At 37.5% G+C, this 25786-nt stretch overlaps 2 protein-coding genes across 3 annotated transcripts; one reads left to right on the top strand and one right to left on the bottom strand.

The window, feature by feature from the left end:
- The first annotated feature begins 4273 nt into the window (after positions 1-4273).
- On the top strand, positions 4274-10473 carry LOC113501341 (sodium-dependent proline transporter-like). The gene is made up of 12 exons (XM_026882466.1): positions 4274-4765; positions 4840-4911; positions 5307-5550; positions 6014-6218; positions 6564-6702; positions 6991-7119; positions 7468-7693; positions 7979-8091; positions 8199-8324; positions 8637-8834; positions 9926-10057; positions 10149-10473. Exons 1-12 carry the CDS (start codon positions 4751-4753, stop codon positions 10170-10172), a joined length of 1623 nt encoding a protein of 540 aa, XP_026738267.1. The 5' UTR covers positions 4274-4750; the 3' UTR covers positions 10173-10473.
- Positions 10474-15687: 5214 nt separating this feature from the next.
- Positions 15688-25141, bottom strand: LOC113501340 (proline-rich extensin-like protein EPR1). 2 transcript variants are annotated; one of them, XM_026882464.1, is made up of 9 exons: positions 24951-25141; positions 20559-20688; positions 18398-20440; positions 18078-18273; positions 17718-17970; positions 17176-17439; positions 16497-16704; positions 16089-16227; positions 15688-15855 (listed from the first exon to the last, which is right to left on the bottom strand). In XM_026882464.1, the coding sequence occupies exons 1-9, from the start codon at positions 24966-24968 to the stop codon at positions 15723-15725; spliced, it is 3384 nt and encodes a 1127-aa protein (XP_026738265.1). In that variant the 5' UTR covers positions 24969-25141; the 3' UTR covers positions 15688-15722. The 2 variants fall into 2 exon arrangements, with proteins under 2 accessions (XP_026738265.1, XP_026738266.1); XM_026882465.1 differs by lacking the exon at positions 24951-25141 and adding an exon at positions 24820-24837.
- Between the last annotated feature and the right edge of the window lie 645 nt (positions 25142-25786).

Raw genomic sequence — 25786 nt, 5'->3', positions numbered from 1 at the left:
ATTGATTTGAAAATGGTGTTGTTTTAAGTTGTTTGCCGACAACTATACGCTATTAAATTACCGTTTAAAATAATGTGCCTGGTGAAATTTGTAGTGGTTTTCAGCAATAATTTAGACAATTCGGCAATTTTTTGGACATAAATTTTGTTTATTTACGACTCAATCAATAATATTGAATACCTTAAGTTTTAATGTGCAAAGGCGTTTTTACTACGGGTAGGTAACTGGCGTTAATAACATAGCAAGTTGATTAGACTGAAATATTTTATCAGTCAGATATAAAGACAATATTGATAAGTTATTAACTCATTACAACCAGCTTAATATGAGCTCTCAAAGCAAGACTATCGTCATAGTGAAAATGAGATGCAATTACCAAGTATAGTGCGCTGTCTCGTTTCTTCATACTACAATTCTGCTAAAGAACTCTCGATACAGCCTCTGATTTATAATTTAGCGTCAGTAATTTACTCAAAGTAAATAAGCCTTTTCAATTGCAACGGTTGATAAGATTGCCAACTTCTTTGTCGCGTATTAACAATGATCTGCTCACGCTGTTATAGCAATAACGGAGTTTCTAAACGTGTAGAGTCAATTCTTAATACAGTACCTTATCTAAGCAGCAAATTCACCCTTAACTTAACGACCATAACGTACATATTTCTTCAATTATAACTAATTTTGAATTTTTTTTGAAGTAATTTGAACTTTACGTCGTTGGAATAAAAGTGAATTTGTCTTGACATTAACGCTTCGATTCTACTGTTGTTTGAATTGGTCGTGTGTAAAACTAAGAATATGTTATTTAATCGGACTGAAAGTATGAAAATTGATCGGTTTGTTTATAATAGCTAATAAATGGGCCTTCCACCACAGCTTGAAGTAAGACTGTTACAATTGTGAAAGAGAGAGACCGCATCATGCTATGTAGCTATAATATGTGCTATCTCGCTTACACTACTGTAATAATAAACTTTTTGAGGTGGTAGAAGGCGCCTAGGAATAGATACAAGTGTATGGTCTTGTGTTAGGCAGTGAGAGCTGATATTTTTTTAACTGACATTATTATCGAATACGTATATATTGTATTTATTAAAACCTTAGACTGTCAAATGTACTAATAGAGTACAAGAACCTGTATTATGACTTTTAGACAGTTAATAAGATATATAGATTAAATTGACTCGTATAGCGCCATCTATTGGCCAGCCGTCACTTCTTGAAGTAGTATTAGTACTGTTGTGAAAGACAGATGTCGCTCTACATTGTGTAGTGCGCTGTCACGCTTTTACAACTATCTATTACTTAAAAAGGTGGAGGCAAGCCGTTTGTAATCTTACCTTACAAATATAATCCTTATTACATCGCAATAAGATTAAAAATAGATTAGCAAAAAGTACCTATAATAAATGTACTAAAAACCATGCATCAGTGACATCGTAAAAGAGAATGTATATTAAAGCAATAAGGTCCATTTCCAATGTCACTGGCGCAAGGACCGCGGTACAGCTGTCTTAAAGAAATAGTTTAACAATACATAATCATACACTTCGTATAATTAAATTATGATCGAAGTAAGCCTTATGTCGCAGATAATTAATTGCCTTACATGCGTTCCAATATTTATAGCACAGAGTAAATAACGCCCATTGGCAAAGCTTCATACCTACGCAGAGTATACTTTATAAAACAAGAAAAAAGAATAATTTTAATCTAATTTAAACGACTCCAACATATTAAACAATACAACGGTTTACCCACGCGTATTTATCGGGATTGTCAGACTCGCGACCCCGCCGCGTCAGCTCATGATTATGGACTCAGTGAAATAAAACTCAAAATGTTTTTGTTTCATAATTCATTGATTAATAAAACGTTAATTTAATAAGAATAACTACCCGTTCGGTTCCCAAATGTTTCAAAGGTTTTTATTGAAAGTTTTAGAATCTATCAAATTAATTTTTTCATATATGCCTCACTATGACGTGGGTCACAGCGTCTTGCTATCCCATTCATTCCACTTGAGGTTGCCTGCGATAGCATGACTTCATAGACAGCCTTATTGCGCCAACGTGTGAAGCTTCGCCTCTGTCGTATTACTTACTCTGTGTAAAGATGCTACTTAAATAATATAGTGTATTTAAAGTGGACATTGTTATTGAGGTATTATAGAGGTGTTAATTTATTGTGTGTGATGTGTTTGGTGACGAAATACTGTGTTAATTCACTCACTTCATTGTTCCTTTCTCATTTCACATCCTTTTTTAAATTTATTTAATTATGATCTTTGTTGCCACATTGCAATTTCGTTACTTATAAAACTAAATTCACGATTATTTTAGGTGAGTTTGCAAATATTTCATAATATTCCTAGCTGAGCCCGTAAATGTTGATTTACCATGGCGCAGAACAAAAAAATATTATAGAATGAAAAAAATCACTCAAGGGGATAAAAAATAGATGTCTTATTCTCAGACCTACCGTCTGTCAGAGCTGTTTCGGAGGAGTTCTATTACGTACATCTCTTTTCTTCTAACACTACTTCGTAGGATCGTGGCATTAATCACGTAAGTTAATATAGAAAGAAACAATATTTATTCAAGTTCATTAGCATATTTTAACAGAATATTGTCCTTGCTTTTCAATCTCATAACGGCATTGAAATGTGGCCCTTACATTTTTGTGTATAAGGTTTATTATTCACAATCTCGGGTTATGTTTGAACCTTTAATACCTATTCCACATCGACACATTTGACTTCCTATTATACTCACTAATTTGTAATAGATACTATAGAAAAATATTTTCATATAATTATTATAACTTACCGATTAATATTTGATTATTAAATCTATTGTTTGTGGATTATATAAAACTCTTTCAAGCAGTGTTTCTCAAAGTTACATGAGCATAAATCCTAAAAACATCGTCGATTTTTTTAATTATCTCAAACTTATTTTATACTCTATAAAACTATTACTTAGATATTACGTAACGAAATTTATTTAGCTATCGATAACTACATAATACAATTTATCCGTGCAACAATTTCTTGGTTGTGGTTTGGGAAACGCTGCCGTCGTCATTTGCGGTCTTCCGAATAATCAACTTATTTCCTCTGGCAACATTACATTGTTACCATTCTATTATAAAGTTTTGAGAGTCAAGTTGACTTTTTGTGTTAAAAATTTAATTGTGTATGCAATGTGTAAAATCTTTCTTCCTCATTTATAATATCCAAAAGAAAGTTTTAAAACTTTGGGAAATTGTGCTAATCGTAGCGAGACTTGAAAAAGCTTATACCAGTAGGTAGCAATTTAAATTATATCGTCTATTTACATAATTATCTATTTTTAAAGGCATTAATCAGTAAAAAAATCAAATTACCAAAATTATTTTTTCTTTTTTTTCGTACTACTCTAGGTTAATTGTACCTCTATCCATATAAAGTATTACAATATTCGTTAGTCATTCTACAATGTGCTTCACTTACTATATTTCTTTACTTTCACACTACTCATGTTATTTAAAGAGTGCTTTGTTAGTTTAATTTCACTTAAAGACTTTATTTGTAATTTGTCGACTTCAGGAAGCCTGCTACCAAGTTTTAAAGTACAATTATTTCAGTTGTGGGAGCGTGACAGCGCGCTACAGAGCGTACGTCGTCTCCCTCCCACTCTGCAATAATATTATTCTAAGACCGTGTAGGCTTTCAGTTTTACAATTCAAGGTTTATTCACGTTTGTAAACCAAATAGTAGCGTAATTTGGTGCGATTAGTTAATTATTTAGCTACCACGAATCCACTATGTAAAGCTAGATATTATAGAATTTGTTATATTAACAATATTGATCTTTTATTTATTTAACCCTTCTTGTACTTAACGAAGATTTTTTACGACCCCCGCATTAAGGAGTTTAATCCAAGTCACAATCACAAAGACACCCAGACACAGGACAAGCATTCGTGGATCACACAAATGCTTGTTCTACGCTTGGATCGAACACGCGACACATCGCGCTGAGTGGGATTGGCGTGGTGTCCTCAACCTCGGCTATCCGTGCTGGTAGGCTGAGTATTGTTATTCCCTAACGCAAAAATATTTTTTTCAAGTTTCATAAGAAGTTCTTTATAAAAATACTACGTATGCTGTCTGGAATCCTTCGAGAAATATGCAAAGTAATTCTTGACTACCAAAATGTATGACAGTTTAAGAGTGTTCAATTCCACTTAGTTAAACACTACTTAGACCAGCTTGGTGACAACTTAAGGCTTCTCTCGAGGCTACAGAACTTTAATTGGAAAGCACAGAACTATAACGCTCTAGAAAGACTGACCGCATTTAAACTGCAATCCAGCCGAAATGCGGGCCTAGGGCGGTAAAATAGTGATGCCTATAAAGGCCTATCACAGTTTACTACGGCCTTTTAGAGCAAGAGCCAGCGACGGCTAGACCTTTGTAAAAAATAATCTTTTTTATTTTCGTAGATATTTTCAAAACGAGCCTATTTTTCATAACGGCTAGCCGTAATGTAATACGGCGGATTATGCAATCCGTCTGCGACACAAACATCTCATAAAGCTTCTCAAGCAACATAAAGATTTATCTTTCACTGCATCCTCTTTGATGCCACAAAAATAATCTGTAGTAAACAACTACAGTATCACATTTTGACACATGTTTATATCAACTGGCATAAGAAATATTTTTGAAAACTATTAATTATTTTGATGTTATTTCGTACTGAAAATGAGTGAAAGTTTGGTAAGTTTTAAAAACATAGTAAAATATATGTCTTGCTTAATCAATATGTATTTAAATTTTTATTTTTATTTCAGAGCACTCGATCGAAAACTTTGACTGAATCAGTTGATACTGACACTACGGAAAATCTATCTGCAAAAACTTCAGTAGGTATATTTGATACATGTCTAAAACTCGCCTACCACCACGTCTTAAACTAAAATTATTACCGTTGGGTGGACCAGCGTCTGGCTTCCACTAGGTACTGTATCAGTCTTCATTTATGAGGTGGCAAACTTAGTTACCAAGAAAAGTAATTTGCCCTGTAAATTACCCTCAATACTCTACATCATCTTCCCTACATCGTTAAAAGCAAGACACAAATGTTCAGTTGCATCCTACAGTTTAAAGTTAACGGACGTTTATTTGAATTTATGTTGCTAACCCACAAAAGTCACATTAGATCTAAAGGGTGTTATTTTGATTATAAGTTGCACAAAACCGCCATCTTCAATACACGTTTTAACTCCAATCTGCTTCTGACACCCTCGTATTTCCTCAGATCTTCGATAGATGGACAAACAACATAAGTTACCGGCAGCTCGTGGTCTCCTCCTGCATCGGCATCTTCCAGCTCTGGTGGCATCCCTACCTCTACGACTTCAGGAAGCTGCTTCCTTTCCTCTTCCTCTACAACATCTTCAGCATCGTCATAGGATACCCGCTGTTCTATCTGGAACTCGCGATAGGCGTTGCCACCAAGAAAGGCGTACTTAACTGCTGGGATTTGTCTCCGATGTCTAGAGGTACCTTGTTTATTTTCATAGCAGTGGATAGTGTGTTTGAAAGCGTCAAGTTTTGAGAGAACCAGTATTCTTAGCATTGTAAGATTTATTTTTAGTTTCGTACTTGAAATCTACATTCACTATGTACCATGGTTTGAAAAAAGAGCAGCTTTCCAGGATACAACAAATTAGACCAAGAATCCGTATAACCGATAGTATCCAGGCGAGCGAAGCTGCGAGCAACACTTAGTAAATGTATAAAACTTGGGCTAACTAAATGTTCACTACTAACATCTCCATATTATTCAACATTTATTTCCTGTTTTCTTAAGTTATAGTCTATTAAAAAAAAGGTCTTTCAGTACGAGACAATAATTCTTTCAGATAAGGAAACGTTGATGACCTTTTTATCTATGTTAATGGCAAAATGTAAGCAAGTAATGTCTTTGGATGCCCTGGTTTTTTTTAATTTTTAATATTCCAGGCATAGGCATCGCGATGCTCTCCATCTGCGTGTTCAGCGCGCTGGCGGCGGGCGCGGCGGGCGCGTGGTGCCTGGCCCTCACGGTGCACTCTGTCCACACATTCCTGCCGTGGCTGCACTGCGCGGCCGCCGCCCATCCACCCTGCGCCGCTAGGCATCGCCCTCTACCGGCGGGGAGTGAGACTCCTGCGCAGTCATTCTTCTTGTAAGCGTACGCAATCAATAACATATTCAGTTAGCTTTTGTACAAAGTTTAAAAAGGTACAAATATATTAATGAAGAGAACTGTACTATAAAATCTGTTTTCAACCTCTACCTAATCCGATACATGGCTTAGAAAAGACTCCCGCGGTAAGAAATAGAATACTGTCGTGGGGATTTCACAATCATTCAAGCCACATGCACAAAGACACCCAGACTCAAGACAAGCATACATCGATCACACAAACGCTTCCATTGTACTACGCGAGGAGTGAAACCGCGATACGTCATACGGGTACGCGATACGGGGTTTGCCGGGCCACTTTAATATCGTTCATCCTGATTCCAGCAACTTCGTGTTGGACCTAAAGCGAAACGGTCTGGAGGGCGGTTTGGGCAACTTGGTGTGGGAGCTGAGTACTTACTACGTCATCAGCTGGGTGCTCATCTACTTCGTCGTCATCAAACGCATGTACAGCTACTCCAAGGTCAGTAACTCGTATATTAGCACTACCATAACAAACACATAAAAATTACGATTTTTATGTTATTTTTGTGCATTTTTGGCAAGACTCGAAACAGTTTATGGAATTTTTGAAATCATTTAATTTAAATGGTAATACGTGGTAGATCTATAACTATCGCCTCCCGCGGCACAAGGATTAAATCCTTTAGTGCGGAGTCGGTTTTAGAAAGAACAAGTGTTTACATTAGCAAACGAATCAGCCATTCCCAAGAGTTCTTGCTGTTTCACTAAGTGACGGACAATATTCCAGTTGGTGTTATTCAAGGACGTGTTAACATACTTTGTGTTGGTGTGCGTGGCGGTGGGCGCGCTACGGCTGGAGGGCGCCGGACGCATGTTCAAAGCCTGCGATTGGGGCGTGCTGTTAGAGGGACTGCAAGTATGTTTATGATATTCTAATTCTCTAGCTCTATTCTTAATGATATTTATAATATCTTATATATTTTAATAGTATACAATTTCGGATTTTTATCGTGCCAATTTGGTGCCTATAAGCCGAGTAAACCCGTGCCGCCTAGGGCGATGCGATAATGTAGCCGGTAGAAAAAAAAGGTTTGCAGTGGTAGTCGCATCTATGTGTGAAAAACTTGACAAATTATAATTATCATAGAGTCCATAAAAAAGAAATTCTTTTTTGAAATCAAAACTACTTATATTACCTGGTGTGAACTTAACTTTTCAAGACTTTGTGAAATAAAGACTTGAAATATACATTTATACATTTCAGATGTGGCGCGAAGCAATGGAGTATGCTCTAATAGAGATGTCGGTCTGCCAGGGGTCCCTCCTCATGCTGGGCTCGTACTGCCCTCAGTCCCCACACAGACTCGGCTCCACCGCCTTGCTCGCCTTCGCCGTGTCGAAGTCCAGCTGCATGACAGCCGCACTCGTTCTAGGAGCCACGCATGGAGCTCTCTACAAGGACTATGAAAATGTTACTAATATATGGCCAGGTACTAACTACACTACTTGGTGTTTTTACACTACCCAGTGCTTATGTTATTTCTCGTGAATGTGTCGACTTTGGACCCTAACGACCATCCTTATAATTTATAATTTCGTCTAATTTAGGCCAACGATGCCGACCTAATCACGGTTTGGACATAGGACACGAATCAAATCTATCATCATCTCGAAAATAAATCGTGTCATTAGAAAATCTTTAATTTCTAACGCTGTTGTTGCTAGGAGACAAAAATATTGACCAGCTGTCCATAAACAATGTTATTCTCTTTTAGGAACGTCATCAGCCTCTATCCTGTGGTCTGACTACGTAGCACGGATACCCGGCAGCCAGTTCTGGTCCGCTCTAATATTCTTCACGCTTTTCGTCTTGTCAGTCACTACAGCGGTGAGTCAAATGGATTGCCGGTGAATTAAATCATAAAATTAGCTATTGAAACTTAAAAACTTGCGGCGGACCTTGAATATTTATTAATCATTTTGGGTATTTTCCAGGCGCTGTTAGTTCAGACAGTGATGTCGACGTTTACGGGACGGTCCATCAGAAAGACAACTTGGGCTTTCCTTATAGTCATATGCCTACTGTTTTGTCTAATTGGCATCATCACTCTGTGTACACAGGTTGGACTTTTACTATCAATCAAAATTATAATTAACTTTTAGTAGTAAAAATATAATTTTAGTGTCTGAACATTTCACAACAATTATTTAAAACTGAGTAAAAGAATTTGATTGAACCTTATTACGATTCGTTCTGTCTATTTTAAAAATAACATAGTGCCTATCTTTACCTGTCTTTTTAGGCATTACAGCCCGTTTTAATACCGAATTGCGATTTCGGTAAAAATGACCCAAACCTACGTTATTTATTAAATTTAACTATTTAAAATTTGTTCAACCACACACAGTTTTAAGTACTGTTTTCATTCACAGGGTGGGTTATACATACTGAATTTCCTGATGAACTGGCCGGCGACGAAGACTCGCGTGCCGATAGCGGCGGTCGTGGCGACTGTGATAACCTACATTTATGGTCAGACCAGATTCTGTGAGGATGTGTACTTCGCGGTCGGGGAATACCCTAGTGTCTTCATGAGGATTTGTTGGGCGTTATCGCCAGCTGTTATGATGGTAAGATAAGTTGATATGGAAAATGGCCACTGTATTATTAACTAAGTCCGTTGATATTTAAAACCTGAGGCAGTCTTTCATTAGTCTTCAATATAGTGTCAATACCTACATATTCGAACATAGGTATATTTTCGAAAATTTAACCGTAAAACATGTCAAAGTTGCTTTGATATGATGTTTGAACATTCAGACTTTCAGAGTATATTTCTCAATTCGGCATTGAAAAAACGAGTTTTTTTAATTCCTTTTTCATTCAACGTGCAATAACTGTCATTTGGTCCGTAAAATCTGGACAGTAGTTTATTATTGAGTCTGTCGAATGTGTTTGCTTTTAGAACAATATTATAGGTGTTGCGCAGATTTACACAAAATATATCTAATATACACCGTGATTTTTTAGGCGTCTTACAAAAGCAGCCCAGTTCATGTATCCAATGACTAGAACACGTTCATGATAAAAAAAAATAGGTATTTATGAGATTTGAATAAATTTAAAATGCAATTTTTAATCAATTTATGCAATTCGTAGGTTTTTTGAAACACAGCTCTGTTGCGAGCGCGGTCCGAGCCTTGTAACAATGGTGAGGGGCGCGGGCGGCGGCGTTTTTATTATTTTTAATAGTATATTTCAGATTTATCTTGTTTAATTTTTTTCGTACCTACTTATAATCTTAGTTGAACATAAAAAAATAATAATCGCGCCCAGGGGTATTTTACGTCGGATACATGAACTGGGCTGCTTTTGTAAGACGACTAAAAAATCACCGTGTAAAAAATTCCCGTGTCACGATGTTAATTACATATTGGGGGATTGGTTATTTTTATGAAATTTTGTATACATATTGGGTAGGGTCTGAGAAAAGAACATCTATTTTTCATAACTTTGAGTGATAAGGGTTGCTCACAATATTTTTTTTTTATAATGTAGCATTAAAAATACATACAACTAGAAATAATTTATTAGGCAAAACAACGTTTGCTGGGTCAGCTAGTACTTATATATGTTACCCTACACAGGGTGTTTTTAGATATTAATTACGTATTTATCTATTCTGATATCTCGTCGTCACTTGTAATTTTTTATTCGGCAGTGCATTTTTGCCGGCGGGTCTAGCTCATGGCCGCCGGGGGAGGCTCTCGCGGGCTGGCTTCTAGTCGCCCTAACAGTTCTGCCTATAGGCATCGTCATGCTCTTCTACGGGATCTTCAAATGCAGAGTCAGGGTGGGTTTGTCATTTTAATAAAAATTCAGAGCTTATACGTTCAGGATATTTTGATTTATTCAATAATCAATTTTCCTTCTTTTACTTTCAGAATATCGTGCGAGATGAAAAATGATTGTGAAAGAATAAGAAGTTGACGTGAACATTTTCTCAATTTCGTAGTTGACATCTTTATTTCAATGTTCGTCAGGTAGATTAAATGAATAATATCGAGATGAAAGTTATTATTGAACCCGATTAAAGTTATTTTATTCAGATATTATCAGACATACTTACTCGTTAAAGAACTCGAACTTTAGATTTGCAAAAATGCGTGTCGAATATTCTTATATAGCTGAGAAAATCAATATACCTTTACGTTTCTTACCCAGTCAACACCCCGTTTTTCGACAAATAAAACATTGGAATCAGAATGACATCTTATTTTATTCACAAAATTTTTCATAACACCAATTTATTACCAAAATAAAGGATTATTTTATAATTAGTCATACACACATATCCACATAACAACTTAGAAAGCTGATCATAATAAATAATGCACCATGTTTAAACATTGGATTTTTTTTGTCTTTTTTTTTTAAATTGCACACTATTTATTATGGTCAACAGGAGTATTTTTCTCACAATACTTAATTCAGTTGTTTTGTTAAATAAAAACGTTAAATCAGCTTCGCTTGATTGGGAAAAAACACTCCTTCTATTAATACAGCCTTGGATCTTATCTCTAAAATTAACCGTAACTTAAATAATGAACTTCTCATATAAAAATAATAATGATAAGCATTACTACATACATCTTTTTTAAAGTTTTATAATCTAAGTAGATAGACCGCCAAAGTGTTCATTGTAATGTTACTCAGATTCTACCATTTTCATTTTTTTTACAGATATTGCTTTGTGATCAAACTAACAAATTTATGTAAATAATTTATGGCGACGGTAACGATAGATTTTTTTTCTTTAATAAATATAATATGCATTGCACCAAAAGACAGTATTAATCTGATGGGGACTAGATGAGTAGTTTGAAAACAAAAACAACTTGTTCACGACATGTACGATATACATATAACAAAAAAATATTTGGTTTCAATATAATTTAGAATCACGTAGATTTTGGACCGAACTTTTTCGAAAACTAATCACTTGGCATTTTGGCGCAACTATAGGCCACGCTGACTTGAATTCCTGACACGACTTGGGTGAAAGATATTTATAAATTGATATACATAATATGAAATATCTATCAACAGTCATACACGCTTGTTACTCCAATGACTATGAATTCAGCCACCGTACAATGTACTAGTCACGCCAATCTATAATTCTATAAAATAACTATTAGGTATATACTATTTTACACTTTTTTTTTTGTAGGTTTTGCTGTAAGCATTGTGGTCAAAACTCTTAATACAATCTAGGCCTAATATGTATGAATTCAAACAAGTTACAAGGTTCGCGTTCTCATAGAATCTACAAATTAAACAATTTATATAAAACTGCTGAGGTGTATAATTCTTAGAATTACGCACCAAAATCACGGAAGGTAAGGGATACCAAAAGTATTGACTAGTTATTTTCAAGAAATTATTTATTTTTTAATGCTTTTTACACAGTTTAAAATCAATTAATATTTTTACTGGCATGAATTTTGTATAATTCATTGAAAACGCGAATTGCCCATAAACTGTTATGTATTATATTATGGACAAATCCCAATTAAGTTTTTTGTGCTACATATACAGAGAGCGGAACATTATACATAAAATTTATACATTAAATATATTATGTTTAGTAAATAGACACTAAAATCTTATTTAAAACTGGGTGATAAGCTCCCGTATTTGAAATTACTGAAGCATTATGTATAAGATAACTATTAATCGAGGTTTCTTACCTTTTTTTTAAAGAAACCTCAGATAATAAATATACTATGATATACACAATCAATAAAATATTACTCAATAATTCCAGTTTGAAAATCAATGTTAAAAGTATCGTAACAAATTGCTTTTCGCGAACAAATAAAAATATAAATTAGCCTGCTCTCCGCTGTAAATAAAACTAGTTAAAAAGTAGTATAGTTTCACTCATAACTATTTTGATCTGATATTTATAAACTATAATCAGGAACGTTTACAAATTGATTAAACTCTTTAAATTAATATACATAATGCAACAATTTTATATCTATCATTGATACTGATTAGTATAATTATCATTGTAATGATGTACATTAAGTTTGTGATTCGTGCGATTGATACAAGTTTGTATGAACGAACATGTGGCTACAGTAACACTTACGACGGCTACGTCACAGCCAACTAAGTGATCCAGTAAAAAGGTATAAACGCGGCTAGTTCACATACACTATGTATGTCATGATCATCACAACTGACCAATATAACTATTAAAACATGTTTCGATTGCTTATAATTATCAATTAATCTGACTCTATACAGTGCGCTCAACTGAGATGCGATCCTATACGAGGTTGGTTACTCCATATAAATTAAGTTAGTTATCATTCAATAAATACGCAACACAGACACTTAACTAAAAGGCAGCGTTTGTTACTATAAAATCTTACAACTAAGTGTGCTCGTGTTCACATCGTAATAAAACATAAATAACAGACATTCGGGGACCCTGCGCTCAGTCTTACGCATACAACTCCACCTAATACACTGGAGGACACGCTAGTACGTACCGGTTACGATAAGGCTGCACCTAATACACCAACTTTCGTTACAAGCCTTTCACTATGTTACTGGTATCACTAGCTAATAGCTAAATTAATATAATCTAACAAAAACTATAATGATGCCTTCAACGTAAACTTTCCAAATTCCAATGCAGTTTTTGACAATATTATTTCCATAACCATACAAACACAGTAAAAAAAAAGAAAATCCAGCAATGCTTCACAATCGATAAATAAATATCGCAAACCGATAGGAACAGATTATTAAAAACTAATAGAAAATAATATTAACTTGTGCAAGTAAAATGCTGTGGGTTTCGTCGACCAACAGTTACGCGGGTCATCAACAATGTTAATCCTATTAAAAATACGAGGAATAAATTCGTGTTATTCTTATGGAACATATTTTAATGTAATCGTTATGTACAATTGCAAGCAGCTGCATCAATATCTTATAACTCATGCCTTACGCAATAAATGCCGCAGGGATGGTCGAAATTGTCGCGATTTGAATCAAGACGTCGCCTATTATTACAATAGCTACGCAATTTAATTCTCAATTGAGTGACGGTCATAGCGTTTTTATCGTCACAAGTATTTTATAAATACTACAAATGGGGGTCGAGTAAACGACAGTAGCTCGAAAGTATTTAAGAAGCGAATTGTAGATGTTTTTATAAAAAATCACACAATTTGCTCTTGAAAAGGCCATGAAATTAAATAAAATGCAAAATTTACAAAAGAAGTAATTAAAAAAGCATTATATTGCATTACTTGTTAGATAAGTATTATTTTCAATATCGTTAGTGATAGGAACTGATGCTCTTAAAATATAGGAACATATTAATCAGTATAACTTTTTTACATAGGCTTGTCGGTCAGTTGAAACAATGGCAAAAGGGCAAAGATTGTCGTCTTGATTCAAAATGCGCATGATTGTTTTTCGAACATCCCATAGTCGTTTCCACATATTTCTTCATAAGCAGAACCGCGTAAACTAACATTATGTTATCGCCAATAAAATCGCTAACTACACTATACCTACCCACAATCCAAAATAAACGAATTAACAACAACCAAGTTATACATAAAAAAGCCTAGCAAGTTAGTACATATAACTCTGTTTTAGTAAACTATCATACAAAACTAAACCTATTTCGTTTTCATTATAGTAATAGTAAATTGACTAATTACAAGATTAAATACTCCTTCACTATAATTTGGACACAACTGTAGTGCATTATAAGATATCATTTTCAACGCCTAAATAATGTTGGCTTCTTTATTATGATTTTCATAACACTAAGTAGAAAAGCTAGAACAGCAGCAATTTCAAATAATATCCATACTTTTTGGTCAATTTCGTAATAATAGCATTCAAATACCTAATAAGGCAATATGTATTGCCTTCATAATTTTTAAGGAAATTTACATCCAAACTCGTGATAATTCCCAAACAACAACAATATGAGTGAGATCAAAATGGTTTATTATCAATTTATAATAATAAATTTTAATGGATAGCATAGCTATTAATAACTTTGTATTATCAAACTAGCTACTCAACTCTAAAGCAATGCTTTCATTAATATACAAAAATCAAAATAGATATTTTATTAACTAGTGGACACTAACATACGAGAGCACGTGTGCTATTTCGCTCATTTCCGAGGCAAAGTCACATTTTTAATGCTTTTTTATAGATCAATTAACTAATACATATGTTTCATTACATCAACAGTCAGCTAGTTTGATCGTTAAATGAAGTTGGCATTCGCGAAAACACTCGTGTGATAACACAGTGTTTACATAGTATTATCACATTACCATCCTTTGTTGCAAAAATTTTCAAACAGAATAAACATAAGAGTTCAATGAATTTGAATAATATTAAAAACAGGCATTCCTCACATCATACCAACGGCGAGATAATAATATAATCTATTTATATTTAACACTTATATTGTTATAACAATATCTATACAGTAGAGTGTACAACTAAACAATCTGCTGTTATCGTCTCCGAGCACTCCGTTATCACAAGTATTGTTAGGGTACATATCACTTTCCACATAGTCAGTCCATCAAAGCACCGTTACCATTAACATTGCCAGCGTTAATACTCCACGACCCTAGAATTTATATCTTAATGCTACAACTAACTTATCTAATTCAAGTTACTTATTTTTCCTTCGAATACAGTTTTATATTTCAAAATACAGCATTTACACTTAAAACATAATAATATGTGTTTTTGTAACTGCTTGCCGGTCCATTCGTGACTAATATCACATGGTTAAACCGTTTGTACTATGTAACAGTTGATTACGTCAAATCAGTGTTTAATGTTGATTTGATCAGAAATAATATGTATCATGAATTCAGTAGTAGTTAACCTACATTGTTTTTTTACATTTTTTATAATTATATAAACATAATAAGTATGATGACAATTAAGAATCGAACAATTTAATAAACGCAGATAAAATGCATTTTTTCATGCAAAACAATGTTTAGAAAGGCAATTTTACAAGAGAATTTCAAATCTGTCATCATGCCTATTGCTTTTTGTCGAGGAGAAAAATTACAAACAGAAAAGAGGAGTTGCATTTTAATCCTCGAGTCATGACACTTTAAGTCCTTCGGGTCACGCAACGCTTCGGCCTCCTCTTCTCGGATACACTAAATACTATTTACAATAATCATGCTCGTAACCTAAATATTAATTATACAATCGTTCATCGCGGGTTCAATGTTTTTACAGCGCCGCCACTGGTAAACTATTAAACGAAACGTCAACTTTGTACTTTAGAACGACGATGATTAGGCGAGTCAGATCTGCAGAAGGACGCGGTCGGCGGGCGAGCAGGCCGGCGGACAGGCGGGCGAGCCTGCTGGCGGGCAGGCCGGCGGTCCGGCGGGCGGGCCGGCGGGCGGGCCTGCGGGGCCGGCGGGCGGTCAGTCGGCCTTGCTGGCGCGGTGCGGCGGCAGCGTGTCGTGTCGGCGGTACATGAGCAGGTAGGGCATGCGCGGCGGCTTGGGCTTCAGGACGGCCGCCTCGCTCACCATGCACACCGTCGAGTCGTCGTACCTGCCACACGATACACATTACAATCCTCTGACACGCGTAATAGGACTTATGAAGCATGTACTTTTAATTACTCAGTAAAACTTGTCCACATTTATAGTGATTGCGCATCACGTTCAGAGACGAAAAATAAATTACATCATTGTAAAATACTTCATTAATTTCCTGCTACAATACATCTATGGGCGATAGTTTATGAGAACTAGTCAGATAATGAAAATTTAAATTAAACTCACCTTATCCAACCCACTTGTCCATGGTAGGTGTCAGTAAGGTAGTGCCCCTTAACTGCCTCGACTCCTTCATGGTACACGACAGCAAACAACTTGTACATACGTTGTTTCGACGTGTATTTCAGCTTTGACGACATTATTTCTACACGACAAAAACAACAATATTAGTATCAAAAGTTAATTATGTTTCACTGTTATAGTAATTAATAGTTGACTCAGATATTGCTTTCCACATATGAATGTCATTGTTTGACGTATTCAGAGACGAAAAATAAGTACATCATTGTACACTGTTATTAACTTTATACCACTACAAAAAAAAGTAAGCCTGATAAATGTACAGCTAGAGCTAATCATTCACACTAGGCTTGAGCAAAGAATCAAAAATAATATAGACAAAACTATACATACTTGGATCAATTTTCAAATCGATCGGGAAGTCGATGTTCTTGACGATCTTGGCGGTGTGTCCATCGGCGTCGAGTTGGAAGCACTTGAGATGTAACAGCAACACAACAGGCAGCTGCTCCAAGGACAGTTGCTGCCACGCGTCGTTCACGCCTTCAAGCGTGTCCTTACCGGCTAGCAATTCCAACGCATCCTTTACACTGTTGGCACGCTGAAAATTTTATGGACTGTTATTAAGATATTTTCGGAGTTAAAATTCAATTTATATTTATTTTTTACTTTTTAATCAGCTAATTTTGTCAACATTCAAGTGATCTTTATCACTTTCAGAGACGAAAAATAAAAAACATCATTTTAATGTTGGTTTTTCTAAAACATATTGCTTTAGCTGTGACAGAGATGGTCGCAGAGCCAGTTAGAAGAAGAATCTAGTACCTATCGCAATGATTACCTTGCACGCGTGTTACATATTTATTTCAAGATTTGTGTGAACAAGCATGAAGACTAGTAGCAATGAGCATTAAGCAGTTCAGAAAGAGTTATTTTACATTGTTATAAAAATGGACTGAAACTCTGTGCGAGGTAGGTTGAAATTGTAGTCCAGCCATCCGCAATTTTGTTGCAAAACAGTATCGTATGTGCAAGGAGAGCTGTGGTCATTTGCCGCAAGAGTGTGAGGTACCTCGATGTCGAGCTGCAGCGTGAAGAAGGGCTGCACGGCGTCGGTGACGATGTGCGAGGGCGCGCGGTGCAGGCGCAGGCGCGTGCGGCCGCGGAAGATGTCGGCGGCCGGCGTGCGGCGCGCGGCCCAGCGCCGCTCCACGGCCCCGCGGTTGCGCGGCCCCATGACCTTCCACTCGTCGTCGTCCTCGCCCGGCGCCGCGCCCGCGCCCGCCACCACCGCCGCCGCCTCGCGGGGCTCCTCGGGCTCCACCAGCTTCATCAGCTGTACGTTACATTTTGTTTTATTGTCGACTACTGATAATGAGCTTGTAAAATTATAATAATACTTATGGTAAAAACATTGATTTAAATGGTTAAATGTTACTTTCACCTTAAACCCTTATAGGAAGTTCAGAAGCAGTAAAAAGAGACAGTAACATCTATGTATAATATAGCAATACCTAAGTATAGAAAATTCAATTGCTGATTTAAAAAAAATCGGAATACTGACAAGGCTGGCACAAAAAAATAAGAACTGTAATAACCATGAGACAGGCATACCTCGAGCATCTCGTCATTGAGGGAGTTGAGCAGACAGCCGAGGAACTCCTCGGCGTCCTCCTGGCGGCCCTCCTGCGAGGCGGGGAAGGGGCGCGCGGCCCGCAGCACGCGCAGCCCCGCGCCGCCCTCCAGCGGCGGCCCGCCCGGCACCGCCAGCGCGGGCGGCCCCGCGCCGCGCCCGCCGCGCGCGCCCGCCCCGCCGCCACCCCCGCCGCCGCTCGACAGCGGGCTGAACTCGTAGCACAGCTCCACCCTGCGCCAGGAGTCAAGTATCACAAATTAATCATTATCATTCTTAAACGTACAACAATAAAGAACAGGACAAAAAAAATGCTATTTAGTTAATCGAATAATACTCACATTGAGTCAATAACGGGTGTGCTAGACTTGCCCCTGCGTGTTTGATACGGCAGCGCCTTCAGCATGTTATAGAAGGGAGGGCAAGCAATTAACGCTTGTAGGATCGCATTGACGTAGCAATAGTTTGAGCGATTTGTGAGTCCACGCGGCAATAGTGACACTGGTCGATTATCTAGCTGGTACTTAGACAAGAATTCTGCAAACGAAAAAAAGAAAATATTACTTGAAAGTTTACTCAATACATAAATTGACTATAATGGAAAATCTACACTGGAATAAGCTGTTAGAGATTTCTACTTAATAGATAAATAAAGTCTCACCTCCCATCCTGTATGAGTTGGGATCGTCACTGAAGGGCGAGGCTTGCGGCGGCGCGGCGGGTGCGTTGTCCTTGCCGGCGGGCAGGTCGCGCGTGTCGGGCGCGGGCGCGGCGCGCGCTCCCCCCGCCGTCGCGTTCACGGAGGTCTTCTCCGAGTACGACACGGCGGCCGGCGCCGCGCGACTCGCCGGAGAACTCTTGTCGGTTACCGTCGCCTGCAGCGGCGATGCGTCGAACGGTGGCACTTTAGCCACCGGCTTCTGAACGTTTGGGGGAATAGGCGGAGTAGCTGTAGTCGGGCTGGGAGGCTCCTCGGGCATAGGCGCGACGGGCGCAGGCGCAGGGGTGGCGGTTGGGGCGGGTGCTGCCGGCCCGCTGGCCTTACTAGAGAATAAGCTGGCCCAGGACTTGCCGGGGGCGGGCTGTGGCTGCGGCGGCAACACGGGCGCGGGCGCGGGCTCGCCCCGGTTGCGCGGCGTGGGCGGGGGCGGGAAGTCCGACGCGGTGGGAGCGGGCGGGGGCGGCTGCGGGGCCGGCGGCGGCTCCGGGGGCGCGGCTCCCTTGCGGGAGTGACCGAATGGCGCCTTGTTAGTCACTATCAACGGCTGACCGGCCGCGTGCAACGTGATAGATATCGGCATCGGGGCCTTGCTCGGCGGTAGCGGTGGTTCGCGTTTAGCGTGGTCGCCAGCGGCCGTAGCTCGCTCAGAGACATCATTGTTTTCATTGGACGGAGAGCGGTTAGAGGGGCCGTCACGCTTTTGTCTGCTGCCGAATGGTGCTTTAGGCGTTGAGGCAGCCTGCTGTACGGGGACAATGGTTTGCGGAACTGCCGGCTTTGTAGGCGGCTTACCACCCGAAAATGGAGCGGCAGGTCCTTTGATCGGTTTAGGCACCGCAGGCTGAATCTTATTTGTGGGGGTCATTTGATTTGTAGACGGTGCAGTTGGAGGGAAAGATTTATTTGCCGGAGATTGATTTGAAAGTGGCTGCTCAACCTTATTCTCTGTCATGTTCCATGAGGTCTTGGATAAATCTGATTTATTCGTTGTGGCTACTTTGTCACCAGGAGACATTTTAGCCTGCATAGGTTCATTGACACGATCTGATTGTTTAGGACTTCCAGGTCCTTTGGCAATTTTGAGATCTTTAATTGGCAGAGATTCCACTGATCCCGCGGATGCCGAAGCAGTCGGTGGCGTGGACATCGGTTTTTGTTCTTGACCCTTATCTGAGGGTGTAAACGTTTTGTTTTGGCCCTGTACGAAATTTTTAGCATGTACATTGAACTGATGCGGTGTTGTCTGCGGCGGCGGCTGCTGCGGTTGTGGCATGGGCACAGGGGGCACGGGCGGCGGGTGCGGGGGTGGCGGCAGGTACATCGGTGGCATGTACTCTACGCCGCCCTCCACGGGCGCCCCGTAAGGCGGTGCGGCGTAGTGTGCGCTTGCATAATATGCATCTACTGCTTCTTGTTCCATGACAACTTCTTGCGGGTAGTCCTCTGGGCCCTTGTCGGCATCACCCTCGACCGGTATAGGATACTCAGGATAATAGGGCGGATAGGCATAGGGACCGTAGACAAGCGGCTGGTAGACAGGGAGGTGGTAGAGTGGCGCGCCCTGCGCCTGCGCCGCAGGGTAGTATTGCGGGTATTGCAGGTAGTAGGGCGGCGGCTGCTGCGGAGGCGAGGGCGCGCGCTTGCCGCGGCGGTCACGGCGTTGCGTGCGCGCCGCTCGCTCGGCCGGCGCGGGCGGTGCGTACTGCGGCTGCGGCTGGTAGTACTGACCCATGTAGCCGTGCACGTTGACGTTAGCCGTGACCTGACTGACGTACACGTTGGGCGGCGCCACGGGCCACTGGTGGTGGTGCGGCGGCGGGTAGGCGGGCGGCGGCTGCGCGTAGGGCGGCGGCGGCGCGTGGTGCGGCGGGGCGGCGCGCGCCGGCGAGTGGGGCGCCATCTCGCACTCGCCGCCCGACAGGCTGTCCACGCTGCTCGACACGGTCGGAGCGCCCGCCGTGCTCGATGAACACGATGACGGATCTGATGCCAACAGAATCATTGTGTCAATACACTGAGATATTCAGAAGGGGCCAAACTGCGACTAAACAACTTTTAATAATAATAAATATTTTGATGGGTAATTTGTAAGTGTTATTACCTATATTAGGTTCGTTCCAGCCGCCGGCGAGTGCGGTCGCCGAGATGTCCGGTATCCGCTCGTACAGTGCGCACTGCAGTCTGTTCAATTCTGCTTCCTTCACATCAGATAAGTCTAGGAACTCATAGTCCTGAAACATGTCATAAAATTAATACAAACCTTACATTATTGTCCCATGATTCTTCATAATTTATTCCATGCCTATGAAACATATCTATAGAGTATACATAAACTAAGAACTACAAATTAAATAAAGAAGGGTTATCACTTTCCATACAAAATCGGCCTTTTTCCAGAACTTCAATTATATCACCATGTCACCATTCCATTCTACACAGTCAAAACATCTTTACATTTTTCTTTGACTGCAACAAATATGATTAGATGGGAAGGTCTGAAACTGACTTGACTGATATTATTACATATGTATAATATATGGTAGAACAGTATAGTTCTATTAGCTGATAAAAACAATGAAATAAAGTTTCTTATCAACCATCTCCCACTGTAGACATTGGAAAACATACATACTGTTTTAGTACTACATGTTACTACAAACTTGTATGCCAAAAGTAGTGTTTAAGATAAAAACAATAACTTTGTATGGATAGAGCCCCCCTTTATAATAATTTATAATTCTAACACATTATTATCAGTCATTACAGTAGGAGAATATTATTATTCATTATTATATAATGTATTATATATATATTATTATATAATAATACTACAATGTTATATTATAACGTTGTAGTATGAAAAATAAAGAAAACTTATAAATATCTATTCTTGTGGTAAATGCCAACTGCTTATACTCTGATTGTCAAAACAATTTATAACAAATAAGATTAATTTTGAGCTGCTTCTTTATGCATGTGTGTTATTTTTATGAATACCTAACAATATTATAATTTGTCTATTAAAGACGCAAGTCTTTAATTGTTCAGGCAACTGAACAATTCTATTTTAATGGCAAAGGTAATTTGTGAGCCTTTCAGAAGAATAATGAGAGTTCAAAACACATGGAAATACTAGTTTTAACCTATTAGCTCAGGATTTGAATAATTCAATATGTAGGCATGTGTGAAAGAAGTGCTGAAACTGCTACATTAATAATACAAGAGATCACATGACATATGGGCTTAAAATAGAACACAATATCCCGGGGAAGTAAAAGACTCATTGATTTAAAAATTAGTCATGTGTCAAACCTATGTCAAGTATCTTTATATTTCCCGTGAGGCAGATGTATAAGAATTAATCATAACCCCACCACTGTGTCAGCTCATGATTACAGACTACAGTTTTGGCAAGAACTACTTAGTCTATCTAAGTAAATGCGCTGGAGAAAACTGTGACTATTGAAAAGCACAGAATAGTAGATTTTCTTTTAAATAACTAGTCACAGTCATGGTCAGAATAATTGATAAAAGATTGATGAATCAGAAACTGGGTGCTCGATTTCATTGAGCTAAGGAGTAAGTGTTTCTTCTAGCAAAAGCCTAGAAGTATTCAATACATAGGTGTGACACAACAATTTTGACTTTAATCACTTGACTTGTATATCATGCCTATCTTGTTTGAATAGGCACTTTTTAGTCTAGTCATGCTTGCATAGTAGGACTAATTGGTTTACAAACACATTCCAACTCCATAAATGGTGTCCATAATATGCAATTTCATTTGCTTATCAACTTTTAATAATTCTTTCTAATTGCACTTTCGCAGAAGCAAATAAAATTGTTGTTTTAACTTTCAGATAGAGAATAATTTATATTCTGTATTAGTATACACGATAGAATTTTACTTAGTTACTAACTCATGACTAAATTATTAGCATAGCCATATAATAATGAATGTAACTTAGGAAAAACTTTTGCAATCATATAAACTTATACCCTTTCTTATCACATCTAATTGTTACATGTATTGCAATTCATGGTTTTTAATTCATGTTATTTCATCTGATTGATTTTATAATCAGAATTAATTAATGATTTAGCCTGTGTTCATAAGTTACCATGTTTAATTAGAGGTGGGAATACAGGTGTTTAAAACATTTGGAGGCCATCTTAAATCTTTCACAATTATTATAGGCATTCTGACATGAATATTATCCCCAACAATTACTGTACTGACTCTAATAATGCAATTTATTATTTCTTTTAACTAAATGGCACTGAATAGGTCGGAGTCATTGGTTTGTATTTCATTATCCTACAAATCGTGTTAATAACAAACAGTATAGATAAAAGGCATTGTCGGTTTATGATCATCCTTGTTAAAAGACTGTGACAGATAACGAATTGCAGCAAAGTTATGGCTTACTCGTGAATATGTAGAAATTTACTATTTGTTAATTAGTCTTAGTTTTTAATATTCATTGACAACCTTCACCAAGTGCTTCACCTACTTCATTGCTATAATTTGTGTTTACTCTTTTATGAGCATCAATATGAACAGTGGCCTCCATTAATACTGATAATTATACCAAAATTTGGTAATACCACTTTTCATGACTTCAATATTTGGAAGGAACTTATGCAAGCCACTGAACATTACAATTAAAAGTATGACCAAAATATCTCACACAATATAAATTTATAAATAAATACACACAATATAAGTACCATAAACATATCAGTTATCAAAGTAAAGAAAAATATAACCTTCAAAACAGCAAATTAAATAAAAACGGTAAGTAAAACTGGCCTTTTCTACACAAGTGAAAACTTTCTTTATTGGCAGAAGCTTACGTTGTTAAAAAGGTATATGGTTATTCCTTTTCTGCACTAAAGAAAGTTGACACAAATTTCATGCAATTACTGTTAGCATCATAATATTTCTATTAGTCACTCTCTGTATCCATGTTACCGATTTAAAGTTCTTGGTAAGAATAAATAGTGCAACAGGTTGGTGTCAGATTAAGAATCTTTGGTATTTCAGTTTCTTACTAAGGTTTGTTTTTCTAACATTAGATCAACCATTCATTCATCACCTATTCATTAATGGTTTTCCTTACCCGATTTAACTAGTTTAACTAATTTAACTTGCTTTTCATTCAACTGAATATAATTTACTTAGGCATCTAGCAGCAAAAACCATCTCAAGATTGGGAAAGGTGTCTCTTCCAAAATGTTCTTTTTTAACAAAAAGATAACTTATTAACATTTTGATGCATAGCAAACATACTTCTCTTTTAAAGAAAATCTTGACCTTTGGGATAAAATGTAGAACATCATTTTCTTATTACTTATTGTTTAAGTGAGTAGAATAATGCTGAAATTTACTTATTCTTATGTAAAAATACTTGTTATTTTTATAATTTACATTTGTTCCGTACATTACATAGGTGTGAAATTTCCAGCTTTGCATAATCAATGTGATATAAATATTAACCTGTCTCATGATGAAGAACAGCATGCCATTTCCATAACATTTTAAGAAACTCAAATAGATTTTGAGGTTATGTAACAGGTAAGTCTTATTCTAAGGTATTTTTTACATACAATACATATAACCACTAATTGTTTACAGGGGACGAAGTCTAATTAGTGTTAATCATTAGAGGTATAAGTTTATTAATTGGTGTGCAATAAATAGGTAAATACAAGATTCTTATGAATATATTTACCTATAATGGGAAAATTACAAATGCATTATGAAATAACTTATTGCATAGACTTGACTGTCTACTAGATATTTTTTAAGGAAAAGGTAACCTTGAGTTAAGAAGTATAATGTATAGAAATGACAACCCGTTTGAACGTTGGACTTTAATACGGCTTGTCAAATTTATAGGTTATCTGATTCAGGACTTTTCGAGCCTTTGTATTTACCGAAGCTCTCCATATCAATTAAGTACATCCTATACCGTGTAATAATATACAAAACATTAATTGATTTGTACAATAGTTTCTTTACCGACTAAACAACAACAAATCTATAGCACATGTGGTTCTTCGAGTCATGAAATTTAATGCAAAAGTGAAAATGACATACCTATTACTAAACCACTTACTGTCGAGTAGACTTCCATTGGAATACCTTTCGACTAAAGCATGATTTTCAGCGCCTAAATTCCTCCTGCAGTATCGCAAAACTGCAAAATATGCGGAACATTTGGAGGACTATAAGATGGCGTAACAACGCTCAGTTGCCGGGTGCCATCAGAGTATTGACAAATCAACATATTGGTGATTCTTAATGCGTAAATCCGAAACTGGACACTATCTACGTATCAAAAACTATTGGCACTTACCTCCCACGTGCACACAATGTCTGGAAAGAGATATTTTTTCTAATGTAATGGCCAGTTTCAATATCACCAAAACAAGAAACAAAAGCCAAACAAATGTTTACATAAATGTACTGCAATTATATTATCCTTACCGTTTTCATCAAATCCATGGCCTTTTTAGGAACACCATCACGAAATTTAACACCGTCAATATTATATATACAGCAGCGGCTTTGGAAAAATATCTTAGAACGGGATCAACGTCGAGGCCATGCACTCTCCCAACACATAACAGGATGTGACAAAACCCGCGCCATTTTTAAGTCACCGAAGTGTAACCAATAGCAGAGCAATATTTCAACCATAAAGTATAACCAAAGACTAAATTATGATTAGTTTGTAGAGTTGTTACACTTGCTCGGATGTGCGCCATAATAATTCGGTATAGACAATAGTTTTCATAGACACTTTACAGACGAGGTAAACATTGGTTAATTTAAATAAGAATCATAAATAAAAAGTTTCCAATGCAGGTTTCGTAAGTAAAAGAGAGTTAGAATGTAGCGATAACAGTTAAAAGTAATATTTTAGAACACTATTATACCTGCACCTACAGTGGCGCTTTGACAATGGTGTTCGGATTTTAATGAAAGTAAGAGTCTCTTCTTCTCCTATAGATGGCGATACCAGTATTTACTTTAATGTATGACGATACAGTTAAGATTTTTTTCCCCTTATTGACTACATACAGTACCTACGTACACACATAGTGAGTCTCTACTTAATGTACAATCTAGTTAGTTTAACTAGGGACTGCCAAGTTTAAGGTCTGGAGTTGTCGAGAAAATTACTATTCAGGTTTACAGATTTTCAATATCTTAAAGAAACCTTGCGGTTTCGAAATAACTTTGTAGTTATTATGACGGCTAATAATAGGATATAAAAATAAAACTTTAAACGCGAAAATAACGTCCCAGAAACTTCCTTG

The sequence above is a fragment of the Trichoplusia ni genome, chromosome 15, assembly GCF_003590095.1.
Source record: "Trichoplusia ni isolate ovarian cell line Hi5 chromosome 15, tn1, whole genome shotgun sequence".
NCBI classification, from domain to species: domain Eukaryota; kingdom Metazoa; phylum Arthropoda; class Insecta; order Lepidoptera; family Noctuidae; genus Trichoplusia; species Trichoplusia ni.
This window is presented reverse-complemented; position numbering and strand designations above follow the sequence as displayed.